This window comes from Suricata suricatta, chromosome 1, assembly GCF_006229205.1.
Source record: "Suricata suricatta isolate VVHF042 chromosome 1, meerkat_22Aug2017_6uvM2_HiC, whole genome shotgun sequence".
In the NCBI taxonomy this organism is placed as follows: domain Eukaryota; kingdom Metazoa; phylum Chordata; class Mammalia; order Carnivora; family Herpestidae; genus Suricata; species Suricata suricatta.
Window position 1 is genome coordinate 110859636 of NC_043700.1, and position 18300 is coordinate 110877935.

General features: G+C 36.1%; 2 protein-coding genes across 7 annotated transcripts in view; one reads left to right on the forward strand and one right to left on the reverse strand.

Moving 5' to 3' along the window:
* Positions 1-18287, reverse strand: part of TET2 (tet methylcytosine dioxygenase 2) — a 130972-nt gene extending 112685 nt beyond the window's left edge. For all 6 annotated transcript variants that reach the window (XM_029942495.1, XM_029942488.1, XM_029942525.1 and 3 more), the window contains exon 1: positions 18052-18287. The gene's annotated coding sequence lies outside the window, so the exon portion shown is untranslated. The remainder of the gene's footprint in view (positions 1-18051) is intronic.
* The window catches only part of LOC115301488, a 14191-nt gene continuing 911 nt past the window's right edge, over positions 5021-18300 (forward strand). The window contains exons 1-2 of the mRNA XM_029951400.1: positions 5021-5052; positions 17154-17614. Coding sequence (XP_029807260.1) covers positions 5021-5052; positions 17154-17614 — 493 coding nt within the window. The remainder of the gene's footprint in view (positions 5053-17153; positions 17615-18300) is intronic.

Sequence of the window (18300 nt, forward strand, 5' to 3'; positions counted from 1 at the left end):
GCTCCCACAAAGAGAACTATAAAAAAAGATTTTGTTTAGGAATTGGATATTACTTGTCTGTTTTTTCTAGTGTTCCCTTCTTTCCCTCAAGTTAGGGAAGTGGAGCTCTGAAAAGATTATGTTCTTTTTTTTAAATTTTTTTTAAATGTTTTATTTATTTTTGATACAGAGAGAGACAGAGCATGAGAGGGGGAGGGGCAGAGAGAGAGGGAGACACAGAACCGGAAGCAGGCTCCAGGCTCTGAGCTGGCTGTCAGCACAGAGCCCCACCCAGGGCTCGAACCCAAGAGCGTGAGATCTGACCTGAGCCGAAGTCGGAGGCCCAACCGACTGAGCCACCCAGGCACCCCAGAAAAGATTATGTTCTTATGGATTTTGCATTTATTTTTAAAGTTTGCAGAGAAGTCCAAAATGGTGAAATTTAAGTTTTATCTCCTCTTCTTAGTTTCGGTATCTGTTACAGCAGCAAAAAAATAGGTAGAAGATATGAAGATGAGCAAAGTATCTTCTCAGTTCCAGAAATTAGATAATCAACATTAGATCTGCATAGGATGAACCACCACTGCTAAGACTAATAAGCACAGCTGTGAACTATGTCTAGATACTATAATACTGAAGCATGATAGGGGAATATGAGGACTTAATAAACAATCATACACACACAGTTTGAAAAATGAGTCAGTAAAGGACTCTAGCTTTATTATTACCTTTTTAAGGAGTGTAAATAAAGTACCAATGAAACTATGATCGTATATATATTTTTTCTATGTACATCTTATACATTAGTATGAACACACATTTTTAAAGTTTTTGCATTATTTCTTAGAGATAATTAAGATAAAATTTAATTCTTACTTTGTTGCTCTAATTTTTTTTTTCACAAAATTTCATTCATTCCTTAGGATTTGAGCTGCAAAACAGCCTTCCATTAGAGTCAATCAGAAAATTTAAGAATTTGGGGAAATTAAAATTTAATTTTTTTTTTTTAAGCAAGAGAGAGAACATGTGCAAGTGGGAGAAGGGCAGAGGGAGAAAGAGAGAGAGAGAGACTCATAAGCAGGCTCCACAGCCAGCATGGAGCCTGACACAGGCTTGATCTCAGGCAGTGAGATCGTGACCTGCCCCAAAATCAAGAGTCAGACCCTTAACTGACTAAGCCACTCAGGCACCACTAAAATTTAATTCTTAAGATTTAAAAAATATCAAAAGCATTATAAATTGTTAATAAACAATTGTACATTAAACACTAGCAATGCTTAATAAACAAGAAAATAAATTGAAGGGTCAAATGTACAGTTAGCATGAGTTCCATAAAGAGAGAAGAAAAAATAGAAGGGAAAAATAATCAAAGGTATAATAGATGAAAAGTTCCTAAAATGGAATAAAGGCACTTGTTTCTGGATTCTACAGGATTATTTAGTGCTGAGTAAGATGTATTTTAAAAGTGTTATGCCTAGACAGATCTGGACATAGATTTCCCTATGAGCTTTTAATTTTCTAGGTGGAATTTCAGAGTTGACAAGGTAAAGATCCTAATTACCATTATAAGAAAAAACTTACCTTAAAAAGATAAAATCAAATTTTTATCAGATGTCTTGTAAACATGAGATAAAATCTCCCAAGTTTTTTTTGGGGGGGGGCTCATGCACACAATTATTTATCAATTAACTCTGAGAAAAAATTAAGGCATTTTGGGTGTGGAATGACTCAGTTTGCTTCCTATATACCATCTCTGGAAGACAAAAAAGAATAAAACCTTGGGGATATATGTAAGAAGAAAGAAGAAAAAAAAAAGAACTGAATATCAAGAAAGACAAGGGAGTGAAGTAATAAAGTAGACCTCACCAGGAAAATAATGAAAAGAAATTCTAATTCAGAGAAGAAGAACCAGGGAACATAGAGAAGAATGACTTTAAGAAAAAGATATATTTCATTCATCAAGTGATATAATTAAGAAATTGGAAAAATCATTTTCATATGATGAAAGCATGTAATTCTATCAAGAATATCAAAGAAGATTAGAATTTTCAAGAAAAATTTAAAGTTCACAGAAAAATCTAAGTCCAAATGTGGAAAAAACTAAAATATGGCACAATTTTGAGGAAATGAAGAAATTTTAAAAAATGGAATCTATCTTATCTTGATCCTTAAAATATTATCTTTGGAACAAATCAAGTTTTATTGCTATGGGATCTTTTCCTTCTCTGCATACACAACCATACCACTTAGTATTATACTGATTTCTATTTGTTACAGTCACAACATTGTAAATGTGCTGGCTTTTTTTTTTTTTTCCCCTCGGTTAGCACTGAGCAACAAAACAAGCACAGGAGAAACAGCTATAGATGAAGAACAGAGTAGAAAGATTACAAACTTAGCAATATAGAATGGTATAGAATGTAAAAGTTAGCAGAAGGCAAGGGAGGAAAAGTAGATGAAAACCTGAAATACTAATGTTCATATCTTGCATAGTGGAGAGTTGGAAGCTATGGTTTGATGTTGATCATTTTGAAAATTAAGTGTATCATTGTAGGAGAAAATAATAAAGACGTATTTGTGATTACATTAAGTTGTTTTTGTTACCATGTACCTGTACTGTTTGAAAAATCACTGTAGAAACTAACCAGTCCAACATCTCCTATTTTGTGTTCCATATTTCTCAGAAGTGATAGTTCAGACTGGGATGGTACTCAAGAATATTTCCAATACACAAGGCAACCAGTCTGTCTGTCTGTCTGTCTGTCTATCTATCTATCCTGCTTGCACTTGGTTGTATGCTAATTATGAAAGGGATTCAATGGACATACAGATAGGATCCTGGCTCTCAAGGAAACTTCTACCATGATGAGAGGAGGCAGTTGCTGACACATAAATAGCTGATATATTTTAAACTGTTAAGTAATCGAGAGACACTCCAAAACATCTTTCATATGGGCCCCAAATCCTATGACACCACCATGTAAGGAATCTTCTCATGGGAAGCCCCTGGGATTAGCACAACAAGACTATCATCTATCTTTAAACAAGGTGTGCCAAAGTATCTGTTCTTGTTCCTAAATACAGGCTATGAAATAGATTAAGAACTAGTAACATCTGTAGTCCTTAGCAGTTTTTAAATCATGCATGCTATCCTTTTGTATTTCTATGGACAAGCTTATATCTTTTTGGTGTACCCAGTAAAAATAGTAAAAGATCATTGTGAACAAATTAAAGTATGGACTCATACTTTAATTTTTATCCTGATTTAAATAATAAAAGGGATGGAAATAATGTTTCCATCTAGGGGCATTCTTCAGAGACCATGCTGTCAGACTTGTACAACCTCTGTCAGACCCCAATGTTGAAAAAGCTATGCCAACTCTTGTGCCTAGGACCATTCAGGAATGATCATACCTTTGAACAGAATCGTACCTTTGAGTAGACTGCTGCATCCCGGGAAATTCCCCACCTGACCTGTCTGTGAGTCCTACAATTTTCATCTCATTATGCTTTTTAAAAGATCATAGTATCGATTCTTTCTTATGGGTCTATATACTTCAAAAGCGCAAGGAGAATGGCTTTCTTCTTTCCTTAACACATCGAAGCTCAACATAAGCTTGAGGAATGGCAAGTACTTAATTCAATCACTGCAACTATGCCAAGTAATATGCTGGATATTTTATTTATATTAACTCATAATTTATTCCCTCTTGGAAACATGGGAGATAAAAAATTATTAGCTATTCCTATTTCACAGATGGAGCAGATTCAGAGACCCTAAAGTTACTCTGTTGAATAACAACATACACAGCTTATAAGAAGGAAAGTCAGGATTCAAAACTAGATCTTCTTAATCCCAAAGACCAAACTGTTCAATGGCAGCAGCTGTTTAAGAATTCATTGTGATCCATTAAAAATAAAGAGGCAATGTATATTTCTTTGGTGGGAAAATATGGTGAAAAGCAGGAGTAACCATAGGATGGGAAGGAAGGTCACATAGGGCAGAACACCAAGGAGGAAGAAATTATAGTACTATAGGAATGGAGTGAAAATAAGGTGATATTAAATATAATTCAAGATGTATACTGAGGTTTAAAACCCTATGTCCTTTTTCTCTCTCAGTAAAATGGGGATATACAGCACAAACAAAAAAAGAGGTTATAAGAGAATAAAATAAGATAATCTCTGTAAAGTGCCCAGCATGATGCTTACCACAATGTAAGAACACAGTAGATAGTGGCTATTATTAGATATCCTATTATGTAATTTGAGGCGACTGTCTTTTCCTTCCCATGTCTCCATTTTCTCAACTATAAATACAACAGATAGGTTGGAGAGTCTCTAAATTCCTTTTTGCCTGATAACAACTTATGGTTCTATGTTTGAAAATGAATTATATTTTTGCAAATTTGCTGAGTGATGCATTGAAATGCTTGAAGTACAGGTGGTGGGAATCCAGGTGGCAATACCTTATAAGCAATTGGAAACAACTCTAGTTTACATAGCTAGATCTAAAATATAAAAACATTCAAACACACATATATGTGCAAACAGAATTAAACCCACAGTTCAGGAAAAAACTGTTAAAAGTTCAAAGGAAAGTAGATGAAAAGGTCTTTGATAATTTGTCACAAGTAAGAGAGTTTGAAGCATATCTTCAAAATGTTCATAATTTGTGAGAGAGCATTTATTCTTAAAAACTCCCTATATTCTCCTTATGTTTTTACATGTTTTCCCCCTCACTATTTTATGAACTTTTCCATGTTAAACATAATTGCTGATATTTAGTTGAATGAATGCCACCACTTTGTTGTTACATATTTTAAATTATCACTTACCTTTTCCTTTATTACGATTCTATGAGATGAGGGTTTCCCCTCCATATTGTTGTAGATATAAACTCTTAAACAGTTTATAATTTAAGTAGTTCTAAGTAAACATATTTAGTGATTTTGGAAAGCATTTCTATATGTACTAGGAAAGGCATATTTTCAAACATAAAACAAATAATGAATGAAGAACAATTTTAAAACACGAGAAAATGACAGTTCTAACTCCAACCATTTCCACCAGGTATGAATTCACATTATTAAAGATGGTTACGTTGTCACAATAGTTTCTAACAGAGTCTAAGTCAGCTTGGTTATGAGAAAGAGTGACACTCTTAAGAGCTTCGTCACCTTCAGTCTTTGGATACTAAAGCGCTTAGTCACCTGTCAGGGTTAAAAGCTACTATTTTAAGTTCAAAGTGGAAATCTCCCATTGAGTGGTAACAATAGTTTAAAATAACAATGTGGGTGTTTGGGGGAAAGTCTCCTTTATGCATCTACCATTCCCCCCACCCACCTCCCTCTGCACCAGTCAAATATGACTACAATCAGTGCTTTCTTATTCGGTATCAATATTCATGATCCAGGTTGCTAAACAGTTTATGAGATACAGACCACTCCTTCTACTCCCATTGTTGCATCACTGGTGTTCAGAATTCTGCAACAGTGTGTGTAAACATTAAAGCCATGTGTGCCTGACCACATGGGAAAGCATCAGGATGACCTGGAACTCCCGTGCAAGAGGGAGCACTTGGCGCCAATCATAACATCGCCAAGCCAGCTCTTTGTCCTGTGTACGCTATTTGATTCCTCAGCGGTCTTATGAAAGAAACATGTAAGAGAAGTTTACACAAATGACCTTGAGGATTTTGGGCAACTTCATGGTATCTGGAAAAATGCATGACGTCAGTTATTTTTTTCACTTTATATTCATAGAAACTTTTACTATGGTTCATTTAATTAACCATTTCTACCAAGAGGACTTCATTGATATCAAAAGTCAAAAACACACGTAAGCAAGTACGCAAGCACACACATGTCCATATATACACACAGTCAGTAGAAAATGAAAGGGGATAAACTAAAATTTCCATATTGCTTTTTGGTATATGTCTTTCACATTCAATCTACCATTTTGATATTTTGAGATAATTGCCACTAAGTTTCATCTTTATGAAAGGAGTCCATCCATTAAATAAGTCAAATTTTATAATGCATGCTTGCCCCTTTAAGTGAAACCAAAGTACAATCAAGTGAAAGTTGTGTTTAAGTCTTAACAGAAATGCATTAATTTATAGCCTTTATGAAATTCTGAGCACTTTCAGCTTATAATCATATATAATTTACTGTCCAACAAAGGTATAAGAGAATATTAATGTTCTAATATAGCATAAGATAATTTTTGTGAAACCCCGAGTGTTTAAAATTGGCACTGTTCTTAGTAGAGAAGGGTACTCAAAAGGAATTTCACATAGACTTTCATTATTTGGGGCGAGGGTGATTAAGAGAAATACATTAGCTTTAGAGCCAAACAAAAAAAAGCAAGCAACTGAAAAAAAATCTCTTTTAAGACTATATCTACTTCACTAAATCTTAATCCAATGTATTAGAAATGTACAATATATTTTAACTGATAAACACTAAATAAATTAGATTTTTCAAGTCCAGAAGGAACTTTTTTACTCAGTAACAGGGATGAAAAATGCCCATTATTAGATTTCACTGTGTTGGTTAAATGAGTCATTCTTTTGGCAATTTCTTCCAAATATGAGCAGATTCAGATGTTAAACAGCTAAACCTTAATTTCTAAGTCTCATATGTAAATGATAAATTTGGACAGATAATCTCTAAATTATTTCTGATCTAAACTTCTTTTATACCAAACAGTACTTAAAACAAAATAGATTTTTGGTGCTTGGTTTATCTCTTGGGGAAGATTCTTTATTTTTAAAAGTTAAACAAATTCCTTTTGTTTATAGTACTGCATTTCAAAGATTCTAGTTTTTCTTTTTTTAGTTTTTAGAAAGGTAGTACAGGCCTTTTTAATTAACCACAAGTTTATTTTTTGATGGTCTAATTTCAATTCTTTGTTATACATGGTTCCTATTTTTAGATAATCATTGGTGATGCCCATCTAAAATGATCCTTAGATGCAATAAAAAAAAAAAAAAACCCTCAAAGTTTACTCATGTTTTAGAGATTCCAACAAGTCAGCTTACAATTTATGATGAAAAGCACCCGAAAACATCATACCAGATACAGGATTAGACCTTTAAGTTAGTATGCTTTAATTTTTTTAAACTCAAGACTTTCTTTTTATTGATAACTATAATTGAAAAACTCTAAAAATCTATCTGGGAAAGGAAGAACAGTTCCATAAGTATAGAGACCTATTTTTTTCTTTGTTTAAACCCAAGTCTTAATGCAGAATTTAAAAGCAGAGGAGGGCTGAGAAAGGCGTGATACTGAAGAACTGAAAAGTGACTGGGGAGGCAGGGAAGAGTGTGGCCCCCGGAAGGGATAAGGAAGATGATCAATCAATCATCCTTAAGTGTTCCATGGTTTGAGTGTTAGTTTGGCAAGTCAGATTATGACTTCTAGTGCATGTCAAGATGCTTAAAAATTAGAAAATACACTTAATACACTTTTTTTTAAAGGTATTTGTGAGACTGGGGGGTAGGCGAGAACTCTTCATCTCAGTGGCACTGTAAATTACAACCAGAATCAAAGTGCAATCTGCCCGCATTTACCAAAATCACAAAAAAGTTTGGCAGAATTGGTTCCATTTGCTGAAGGAGGGGGAAAGAAAGATTAGTCCCTTATTAAAGCACAGCCTTTGAGACTTCATTAGGAAAACCGCATATTGGGCGGATCCTAACCTAGACACCTTGATCTTTGGTTCATGACCCTGTCAGAGCCAGACAAGGGCTCCCCGACTATGAATTAAACCGTTTGATTCCTCCGCCCGCAGACACACAAAGCACGCGCTCTCTCAGCTGTTGCACAAGAGTCTCTGGAATCCTAGGACGGTGTTTGTAAATAGTGCTGCCATGCGCACAGTACCCACGTGTCAGAAGTTGATGTGACCGCGTGTAATTGGAAGGCGAGAAAGCATCAAGCTCCGAAGAAAAACCTCCCATTTCTTTGGCCCTAAAAATGAGCATGTGCCTGTCAAGGGACTATCTCTAAGAGTGACTTATTTTTCTTCTTTTCCTTTCCTCCTTCTGTTCCCATCCTCCAAAAAAACTGCTGGGAGAAAGGACAGTAGAAATGACCAACGTCCACTCCATTCCTTCCCTTCTTTAAGCAACACCTAACTAGAGGACAGGATCGCATTTAACTGCCTTTCCTAATTCAATTTGTGGCAAGTTTTGAAATCTCAGCAATGAAATTCAGCATCCTGAATGACTTTCTACCTCCTCTTAAATAATCTTAAAAAAAGATTTCTTGGTTTTTTTTGCTCAATTCAGTGTGAACTGAAAGAGTATGAGGTGGGATTATACAACAACTAGAGAGAAATACACTAAGTAGGCAAATGGTTTGCAAAATGACAATTTACATCTAAATAAAATTACAATATGACCCTTTCAGCAAAAAGTATCCAATGGCTATGTCTCAATAAAGAGAAACACAATTTGGTATTTTACTTGTCTTATTTTAATTTTCATCCTCATCTACATTCATTGCATCTTTTACAGTGAGTTTGTGAACAGAAAACAAACGTCTTCTGAAGTTTAGAACTGGCTGAATGCTAACCACTATTAGTGAAAAATGTCAACACCAAGTTGTTTTTTAAAGCATTTTTAATGCTTATTTAGTTTTGAGAGAGAAAGCAAGGGAGGGGTGGAGAGAAAGAGGGAGAGAGGATCCAAAGCAGGCTCTGTGCTGACAACCGAGAGCCCCAGGTGAGGCTTGAACTCACAAACCGTGAGATCATGACTTGAGCAGAAGTTGGATGTTTAATGGACTGAACCACCCAGGTGCCCCTCAGTATTGAGTCTTTCTTACCCCTAAAGATGGTAAATTTCCCATAACCCTCAGTTTTATTTAAAGCATGATAAATTCTAACAATGCAAAAAATAACTAAAGTAAATTAAAGCAAATTAAACTAGTGATTTGAAAAATAATCTGATTTCAACCAAAATCTCAAGCATATCTTTAAGTCATCTTCAAATGTTATATCCTATCTCTTATACCCTTGGTAAAAAACCTTTTTATTTTGGGGGGTTTTTTTGGTAAAAAAAAATATATTAAAATTAGTTGATGTCTATAAAATTTTCTACTTGAAGTAATCACATTTAAGAGTAAACAGGTTTGGTTTCAAAATACTGAAATTCAGTTCTCAAAGTTAATAACCAAATATCCTTATCAATTTTTATTTTCAGTAGAAACACAATTCTATTAGAACTATTAAAAAGGTAAGCTGATAGCAAAATGTCTACTAGCTTTGCTTTCTGCCAGTATGTTTTTCAACAAATAATAATGAGATAGACATTCCAAAATTAAGTACAATTTTGTCTTAATTTCAACTATATACATTCTAACTTCTTAGGAGAAAAAATAATCATTTCAGTGGCTCTACTGGAATAAAAATAGATTAAATCTAGAGTACAAAGTTTAAAATATAAGCATTCCTGCTAAAATCTACCTGCTTCTCTTTTTACTGAAACAAATAATTAATGTGGTATTTTTAGGTTAGCAAATTTGTTCTTCCTTCATGTTTGAGAAGTACCCATATATGGTATTTTTCCTTTCACCAGTTCTCTTTGGTACCTTAAAATATAAATGTAAGTGAATTAATGTTTTAATAACTGGATTCACTTTTTAAGATGCTTATCCTCTTTTGTGAACTATCAGACACTTTATTTGCAGAAGTGATTTCTTGTTTTGTTATGATGTATGCAATAAAACAAACAAAAAGCTAATAATCATCTAAACTAATTAGAGGGTGTATAAAAGTAATCCTTTTAATACAAAAATCATGAGAGGTTATAAAAGAGCTGAGAGAACTTTATAGCCAGTGGCAAATATGAAAATTCTATAACTTCAAAGTAAGAGACTTCAAACAAAAAATGGAAAAAGTGCTGAAAGAACAAACAGATTAAAAAATAAATTAATAGGAACAAGACAGTATGTTAGGGATGGAATCTGGGTGTGGTGTCATTGTATTATTTTCAGATTCTGGCACTTTAGAAGCAGCACAACTAATAATTAAGGTATTTTTTTTAATGGTTGCCCTTGTTTCTTAATGTAGACAGGGAAGAAAAACCGGAGGAATAACTCAGAGACTCAGAGATAGATCATGTTATAACCTCTGGGTTTCACTATCATTATGTAAGCCTTTCTTCTTCTATATTGCCAGACAAAAATATATCAATTTGAGGAGAAATACTATAATAAAAACTCGAGAACTGGGTGAATAGTTTTCATTAAAGTATCATCTGGACATAGAAACTAGTTTAATACTCTATCAAGAAAACAAGTGATTTGAAAAGGCAGGTTTTAGCAATGGCTAATGAGATATGACAATAGTAATTAAAATGATCATTACTTTGCAGCACCCACAGGACAAACTGTAACAAATCTTAAAATTATAAAAGTAGCAAGTGAAAACTATCAATACTATGTATCACATGCCTTAATGGGAAATCTGGTATGTCTATGCCTCATCATAGACAATTTTGTTCCCTGAAGAGAGCAAGTCTATCAGCAAAAATTCACACCCCAACATATCCTGTATCCTATATTTTTAATTTATTTGAAAAAACAATTCTTGGAAGTGCATTTAAAAAGCAAAAATGGAGTTGCACACTAAAGCCCAGTGAATAACTTTTGAATACTATGCAGATACTATTAAAACAACCTATTATCAACCATAAAGTATTAAGAGAAACAAGAGAGGGTAAGAAAAACAAGCAAGTATTCATTTCTCCTATGAGGAGGACCAGTCCTATATTGTACCTCAATGCTTTCTACAATAATCACTCCATCAGCTTGATAGGATAAAGATTCTAACCTGAGTGTCTAACTTGCACTTCTAGCAAATATACAACAAACTTCCTAAAAGTAGAATTCTTGGCCACTTCTACAGCTATTCCTTGAAAAAATGATTACAGGAATTAAACGAGGCCAAGGCATTTCTTTATTGAATACAATAACATGTATACATTATTAAAGCTGAATGCTTCCAGAACATTGAATCCCCCCCACTCTAATTCTATCTTAGTTCCAAACTACGGGATCAGATTGGCCGCAAATCAACATTCTTATCAGAATAAAAAGGGAGCGAAGCATTGCTCAACAAGAAGAATGTCTGGTATCTAGAATTACATTAGGTTAGAAATTCAAGTAAAACCAACCCTAAGTAATTCACACTGTGTGTCCATAACTAAAAGTACTAATTTCATAGGGACAAGTCCTAAAAAACTCACTGGTGCTATGTTTCTAGAAAGACATGCATAGCACCACATAATTCAATGCAAACAGTGCCCTACATTTCTTTGTATGAGACAGGAGATACTTTCAAACACCAAATACCTTCTCAGTGGTATGCATTTTTTTAACTTTAGTTAGACACAACTCACATATAATAAAATTCACTCTCTTAAAGTATATAATTGAGCCCTTTTTTGGAGTTGTACAAACATTACTATCTAACTACAGGGCATGTTTATTGGCTCCTCCCCAGTCTCCTCCCCCCAACCCTTCAGCAATGCCCCCCCAGCAATAAGTAATCTACTTCCTGCCTTTTTAGATTTGCCTATTCTGGACATTCCATATAAGTGAAATCATATCATATGTAGTCTTTTGTTATTTACTTCTTTTAAAGTTCATCTATGATGCAGCATATATCAGACCTTCATTCCCTTTTATGGCTGAATATTATTCCATTGTATGGATATACCACAGTTTATGCACATTTGGGTTGTGCCAGTTTTTGACAATTACTAATAATGCTGCTATGAATATTCAGGTACCAGTTTTTGTGTAGACAAATTGTGTGCATTTTACATATCCTCTTAGGACTTTCCTTGCATAGCCTACATTACAGCTTTACTTTTTTGTTAATGGTAATGAGGCAGAATAGCATAGTCAGGCTCCAGAGATAGACAACCTAATTCAAATCTTAGCTAAGGTACTACTGACTGTATGAATTCGGTTATCCAACCTCACTATGATTCAGTCAGCTCAAGAGAGAAGGAGAATAACACCTATCGCTAGAGTTGTGATGAGAATTAGATGACATAAATTACAATGTAATAAATCATTAAAAACTTAAAATACTTTGAACACAAAGGCCATTTTGTGGGAAAAAAACACTTCTAAGTAAACAAAAGCCTATATTCTGATTAACATTTTGATAAGGAATGGTAGCACAACCACATGATTGATAAAGTAGAACTGTGTTAAACTTTTCTGTTTCCATGAAAAAAAGGGCTAAAGATATTGGATGATGTGATAAAACGGTATAGAACTAAATATACAATATACAAATGAACACATCAAACTAGGGGGAGCTGAGTAAGACTGGTAGACTATATCAATGATAGTATTCTGGCTCTGGTATTTCAGTTTTACCAAAAGTTACCAGTGGGGGAAACTGAACAGAATGTACATGTCCAATTATTGTTATTTCATACAGCAGCATTGAAATCTACAATTATCTTAATTGAAATTTCAATTAAAAACATGTGATCTCCACATAAACTTACTAAATTCATCAAGCTGCATGTTTACAATGGATGGCTTCTGAGTCATTCCCCATCGCCTGTAGAAGTTACACTTGAGGGAGAACCACCATCATTCTACCATCGTCACCATTACCAGTAGGAACAGATTATACATTTTCTAATTAAATGACCTTACTTTTTTTCCAGTTTTAGGTTATCCATGACTTTTTCTCAGCTTTTAAGATATAACTGACATATAACATTATGTAAGCTTAAGGCGTACAATGTAATGACTCGATATATGTATATATTGGAAAATGATCACCACAAAAGGTTAGTTACCACATCCATCACCTCACATACTTACAATTTTTGATTTACTTTTTTGGCAACTTCCAAATATATTTTGAAATATTGTTATATATTTTGAAATGCTGAAATACACTGAGATATATTTTTGAAGTACTGTTTATGCTAGTCACTGTGGTGTACATTACATTCCAGAATGTACTCATCTTATAAATGGAAGTTGTCTTTCTTTCATTACACCTTGACTGAGTAGCTCACCACTACATTTAATTATGGAATAAACAGACACAGAAATCAGCACCTCTCTTCCAAGAGACATAAATCTAATTTTTAAAAAATTTTAAACATTTATTTATTTTTGAAAGACAGGGAGAAAGAGCATGAGCAGGGGAGGGGCACCGAGAGAGGGAGAAACATAATCTGAAGCAGGTTCCAGCACAGAGCCTGACGTGAGCCTTGAACTCACAAGCACCTGAGCCAAAGTTGGCCTTTTAACCAACTGAGCCACCCAGATGCCCCGACATAAACCTAATTTAAAAAATGTATTTATAGGGGCACCTGGGTGGCTCAGTTGGTTGAGCATCCAGCTTCGACTAAGGTCATGATCTTGAAGTTTGTGGGTTTGAGCCCCGCATTGGGGCTGACAGCTAGCTCAGAGCCTAGAGTCTGCTTCAGATTCTGTGTCTCCCTCTCTCTCTGACCCCTCCTGCTCACACTGTCTCTCTCAATCTCTCTCTCTTTCTCTCTCTCTCTCTCTCTCTCTCTCTGAGCCTGCTTCAGATTCTGTGTCTCCCTCTCTCTCTGACCCCTCCTGCTCACACTGTCTCTCTCAATCTCTCTCTCTCTCTCTCTCTTTCTCTCAAAAATAAACATTTAAAATTTTTTAAGATAAATATTTATAGTATGTTTAGTGAAGCAACCAGTACATTTTATGTCCTAACTTGTCCTCCAAAAATACTTCATCTCAACTTCTTCATCTCTTATTTAATTCTCAGATTATTTGGAGCTTGATTTCAAGTCAGTTTGAGTAACAACCCTGAGTAAATACAAAATATTGAGTTCCAAATTCTTAAAACTGCAGGTAGGTTGACATTATCACTGAATATGTTTTTACACAAAATATTGAAAATCTACCTAGTATCTATTTGTACTTTCTGAAGCCTGGCACATTTAACTGCATTTCATGACAAGTGGAAAAAGCAAAAATCAAAGCTGAAAGAATTTTACTATTTTGGATTGGGCAACCAAAATCTTTTTGATTGTGAAAAAGATTATATATCTATCTTAAGTTAGGGATTTTCTCCTATCTACAATCTAGGATCAGAATAATGCTAGAAATAGCAGATACTCAAAACCCTTTTTGGCTTGCAGTCACAATGCTTCCAAGGGCTCTCACTTACCCTATCCTCTTGTGGAACTCTTCTTTCCTACTGTATATATAGTCCTATATGCCAGTACATAGATGTACTATATACCCTCCTTAAATAATATCACAGTATTCCCTGAGTTTGGCAGTGAGTCAAAATAGAAATTGGAGATCTAGACCAAGTAAATACTGTCTTTTGGCAAAATCATTTGTGGTTGTGTTCTTCAGCACAATTTCCAAGATAATCACCAGCTCTACTTGGCAACCCAATTCTCCCACAGTTAAGACTCCAATTGTAAAGTTGGCTCGTATAAGCTTCCTGCTACTGGCTTTGGTGCCATCACCACACTTAGGAACTACTGTGCAATGGTGGCATAATCATTGAGGAAAATGTTATGTTGATGAACCAATACTGACAGCTGCTCCAAATTTTAACCTGTCTATATGGTTGTTTACAAAACAAAGAAGTCTCCCTCTAGTGATATGAGATGGCTAGGTAAGACTCTTAGATTCCGCTGAGCAACAACTGAACTCACAGAAGAAGGAATTAGAACATTAGAAAAGTTTCATATTTCTAAGTATTAGATATTCAAACATCCTTTTGAAGACATTTTATTTCAAGATAATCTCAAAGAATTCATAAGAATTTACTAACTTGGATCTGGGGCATAATGTAAAATCAGGTTTCTCCTAAGTGTGTCTGTGAATTATAGGAAAGGTTTCTTACTGAGATCAGCAAATAAGGAAATGCATTTTAATAGTGACATTTGACTATTGACACAACATTGTGTAAGGGTGGAGCCTTGGAGGAATTGATAGAGAAATTATAACTTCAGCAAGTGAAACCAAAACATTAACTCCAGTTTTTGTTACCTAATACAAGTCCAGTGCCCAAACAGGACTTTGGAAGTCTGTCATAATAACTGCTTGGCAGGCGCATTTCACTTGTTATGGAAGTAATGTTGACCTGCCCATGTGCCACTGCATCAAAATCATACCAACCCCTTTGACTGCTGTCATGGGCCAGCACAATGCCAGATATAATTAAGCCTGTAGTTGGTAAATGTGTGAATTTAAACAAAACAAGGGACTCTCTTCTTTCCAGGTTTGTTTCTCATTAACCATTAGTTCAGTAAGAATAGAAGCAAAACAATATTGCAGCTTAAGAAAAAAATCTATCTTGTAATTGTCCACCATCACTCCCATAAAATGCAATTGCTGAAGACAATTCTATCTATGAAATTCTGGGAACATCCAGGTGGTACTATCATGCATATGGTCTTTTACAGTAGACTATCCTATACTGATACAAATAACTTCTCTTTTATAATAAAGGAGAAAGTCATACTTATATTCAGATTGATGAATATATATATCTCTCCTCTTTAAAATCATTTAAGCCCCTTATAGAATATTAAATTAACAGCTATTTTCAACATACGGATAGAACACATAAAATAACAAAAGAATCTAAATTTGATAACAAAAAAGAACAAATCTTCATGGTCACAATAAAATTACTAACAGATATAGTATGCTTATTTACCAATATGAATGAAAATATTACATCTATTATTAGTCATTAGTTGAATAACTTGGAGAGAGCATATACCACAACATTTGAAAAGTCTCCCAAAAGCAGTTAGATATTAGTCTCTTAGCAAAAAGAACTGTATATGTTTCATTCCAAATTGCTGGAATAATTAGCCATAGTTTTCTCAACAAATAGTAAGCATTTATGCTAACTCCTAAGCATTTTCTTTATTATTTTAGGACAAATAAGAACTAACCAAATGAGCTGTTTCTATTCCAGAGATCAGTAATACTTCTCCCTTGTAATCATGTGAAATAACCTCCAGTACCAATGATTAAAGTGAACTTAACTGCTTTTTCAGAGATCAAAATAGAAAGTGTTACAAAGTCTACTACAGAGGCCAAATGATTTAGGAAGTCTGATTTATGGAGTAATGTCCATTATTGTGCTCTTTTTTCTGTTCATTTTTAATCATATACATGCCTTCTAAACTTAAGTTTGACTTTCCAACCCTTCACTAACACTTCCCTACTTAATAACATTTAAAAAAACACCCCAAATTTATTGTGTTGAAATTTATATTCTACCTCAAACGTACTATAAAACACACATGCAAACATGTAAAATAATATAACACTCCTCCAATATTTCAAATTTCCATTAAAATGCAAATATAATGATTTCATTAACCAGGCAACAATACCCACAGTCTTAAACCCAAAGCAAAAAGCAAGCCAGACCTATACCTTTTCTCTTTACATCCCAACTTCCCCTAAGGAACAATCTTACTCTTAATGTTGAATCATTTGTTACTGAATATTTTTATTTGGATTTGCCAGTATTACCCCTTATTAGAGACGAGAAAGCACAGTGTGAGACTTGAGATTTTAAATTCATGGATGTATCCTACCTTAGACAGGAAAATATATTAAAAAAAAAACTATTTCAGTAAATCTGAAGCAAACACCTGGAAAATAACCCTCTGTTCAATTCCTAAACACTAGATGAAGGGGGCAGGGGGGCACTCGATGCAACTAAAAGTAAGTCCTGAAGGCAACAGTCAGTAAATAACACTAATATTTCATAGTCGACCTTTTCAGGAGTCTATCCAGGCCACACTTTATTTTGTCATAGTAGAAAACTCTCCACAGAAGCTCGGTTGGCTTAATAACACTAGACAAGCAGCCCCAGTGAAAAGATTCGGCAAGACTGGAGTGTGTGTGTGAGTGAAGAAGGAGGAGGGAAAGAGAGAGAGAGAGAGAGAGAGAGAGAGAGAGAGAGAGAGAGAGAGAGAGAGAGAGAGAGAGAGTCACGGACATAGAGGCAGATTAATAAAAGACCAAAGAAAAGAAAGCAACGAAGACAGAAAGAGAAATTTGGATGGGGCTGTAAGAAATCGGTTCCCTACTTCTCCGTTTCTTCGCTGGGATTGGGTTTCATTTCTTTCGGCGCCCCTGACCTTGCAGTCTTCCAACTCTCAACTCTGCCCCCCTCCTCCCGCCCGCCCGCCCCCTCCCCCGGCCTGCGCCTGCCTTTGTGTCTGCCTGTCACTTACCGGGGAACCAAACGAAGCTGATTCGGGAGAAGCACAAAGCCAAGTCCCAGATTTGCCCACAAATTCTCCTACACACCCTCCCCAGGTTGGCAGGCACAGCCCATCGCGGAGCTGATGGACCTGGAGAAAAGTGGGCTCTGGTCTGGTTTGGGGGACCCGAGAAACTACGCTCTCTCCTCTCTCCCTCGGCGGCCCTGGCAAAACGCGCGGACTCCAGGAAAAAACAAAACCCCACTTGGTGTGCTGCAGTTCCACTCCCCATGACACTCGCTCCGCTCGCCCCCCGAAAAGCGGACACGGGGGCAGAGCCAGACCCAGACCCCGCCGCAGATAAAAGGGCCGAAAAACACTCCGTCAGAGTTCTTTTCCGGGGTGGGTGAGGTTAAACAAGAGACTGGTCCGACTTCCAAGAAGGGGAGAGGGTCGGGGAGGATTCGAGGGAAAAGTAGTGCCCCCCAAAGCTGAACTATCTGAGAAAGGGAAGCAAAGAAAAATCACTTTCCTGGAGATAAAAGGCCGGGGAACCGGCTGATCGCAGTCACAAAGGTAAGTTTTCTGGGGAAGGAGGAGAGCAGCATTAGCAGGGGAGAGAGGCGAGCACAGAACCACAGGTTTAAAGGGGGGGGGGGAGAATTAAAACTATATTTGTCAGCCATGTTGAAGAGGCTCCAGTAATTTGTGAAGCTTCCCTCTTCCCTCCTGGTATTTGCGGGTGACACCGCAGGGTCTGCTCCCCCGTGCCTGGAAGCCCGAGAGAAAGCGAGGGGGGAGGAAGGGGGAGTTCCGCGGCATAGGAGAAGCGCTCTGACCTCGTTCTCGTCCCGCAGCCTTGCAGCCAGCCAGCAGTTGCAGTCGGGGCTCCTTTCTAACAAATCCTAAAGGGCAGCCATCTTGCTTCCTTTTGCTTCTCTCTACGAAAGCAGCCTAGCCTCCGCATCAATATTCATAAGGCAGTTTGACGTGTGTTCTCATCACTCGGCGGGGCCGGCGTCTCGGGGCGGCCGCGCCGAGGGGGCGGACGTGACTCGCATGCGAGCCGGGCCTGGGCGCGCGGCGCT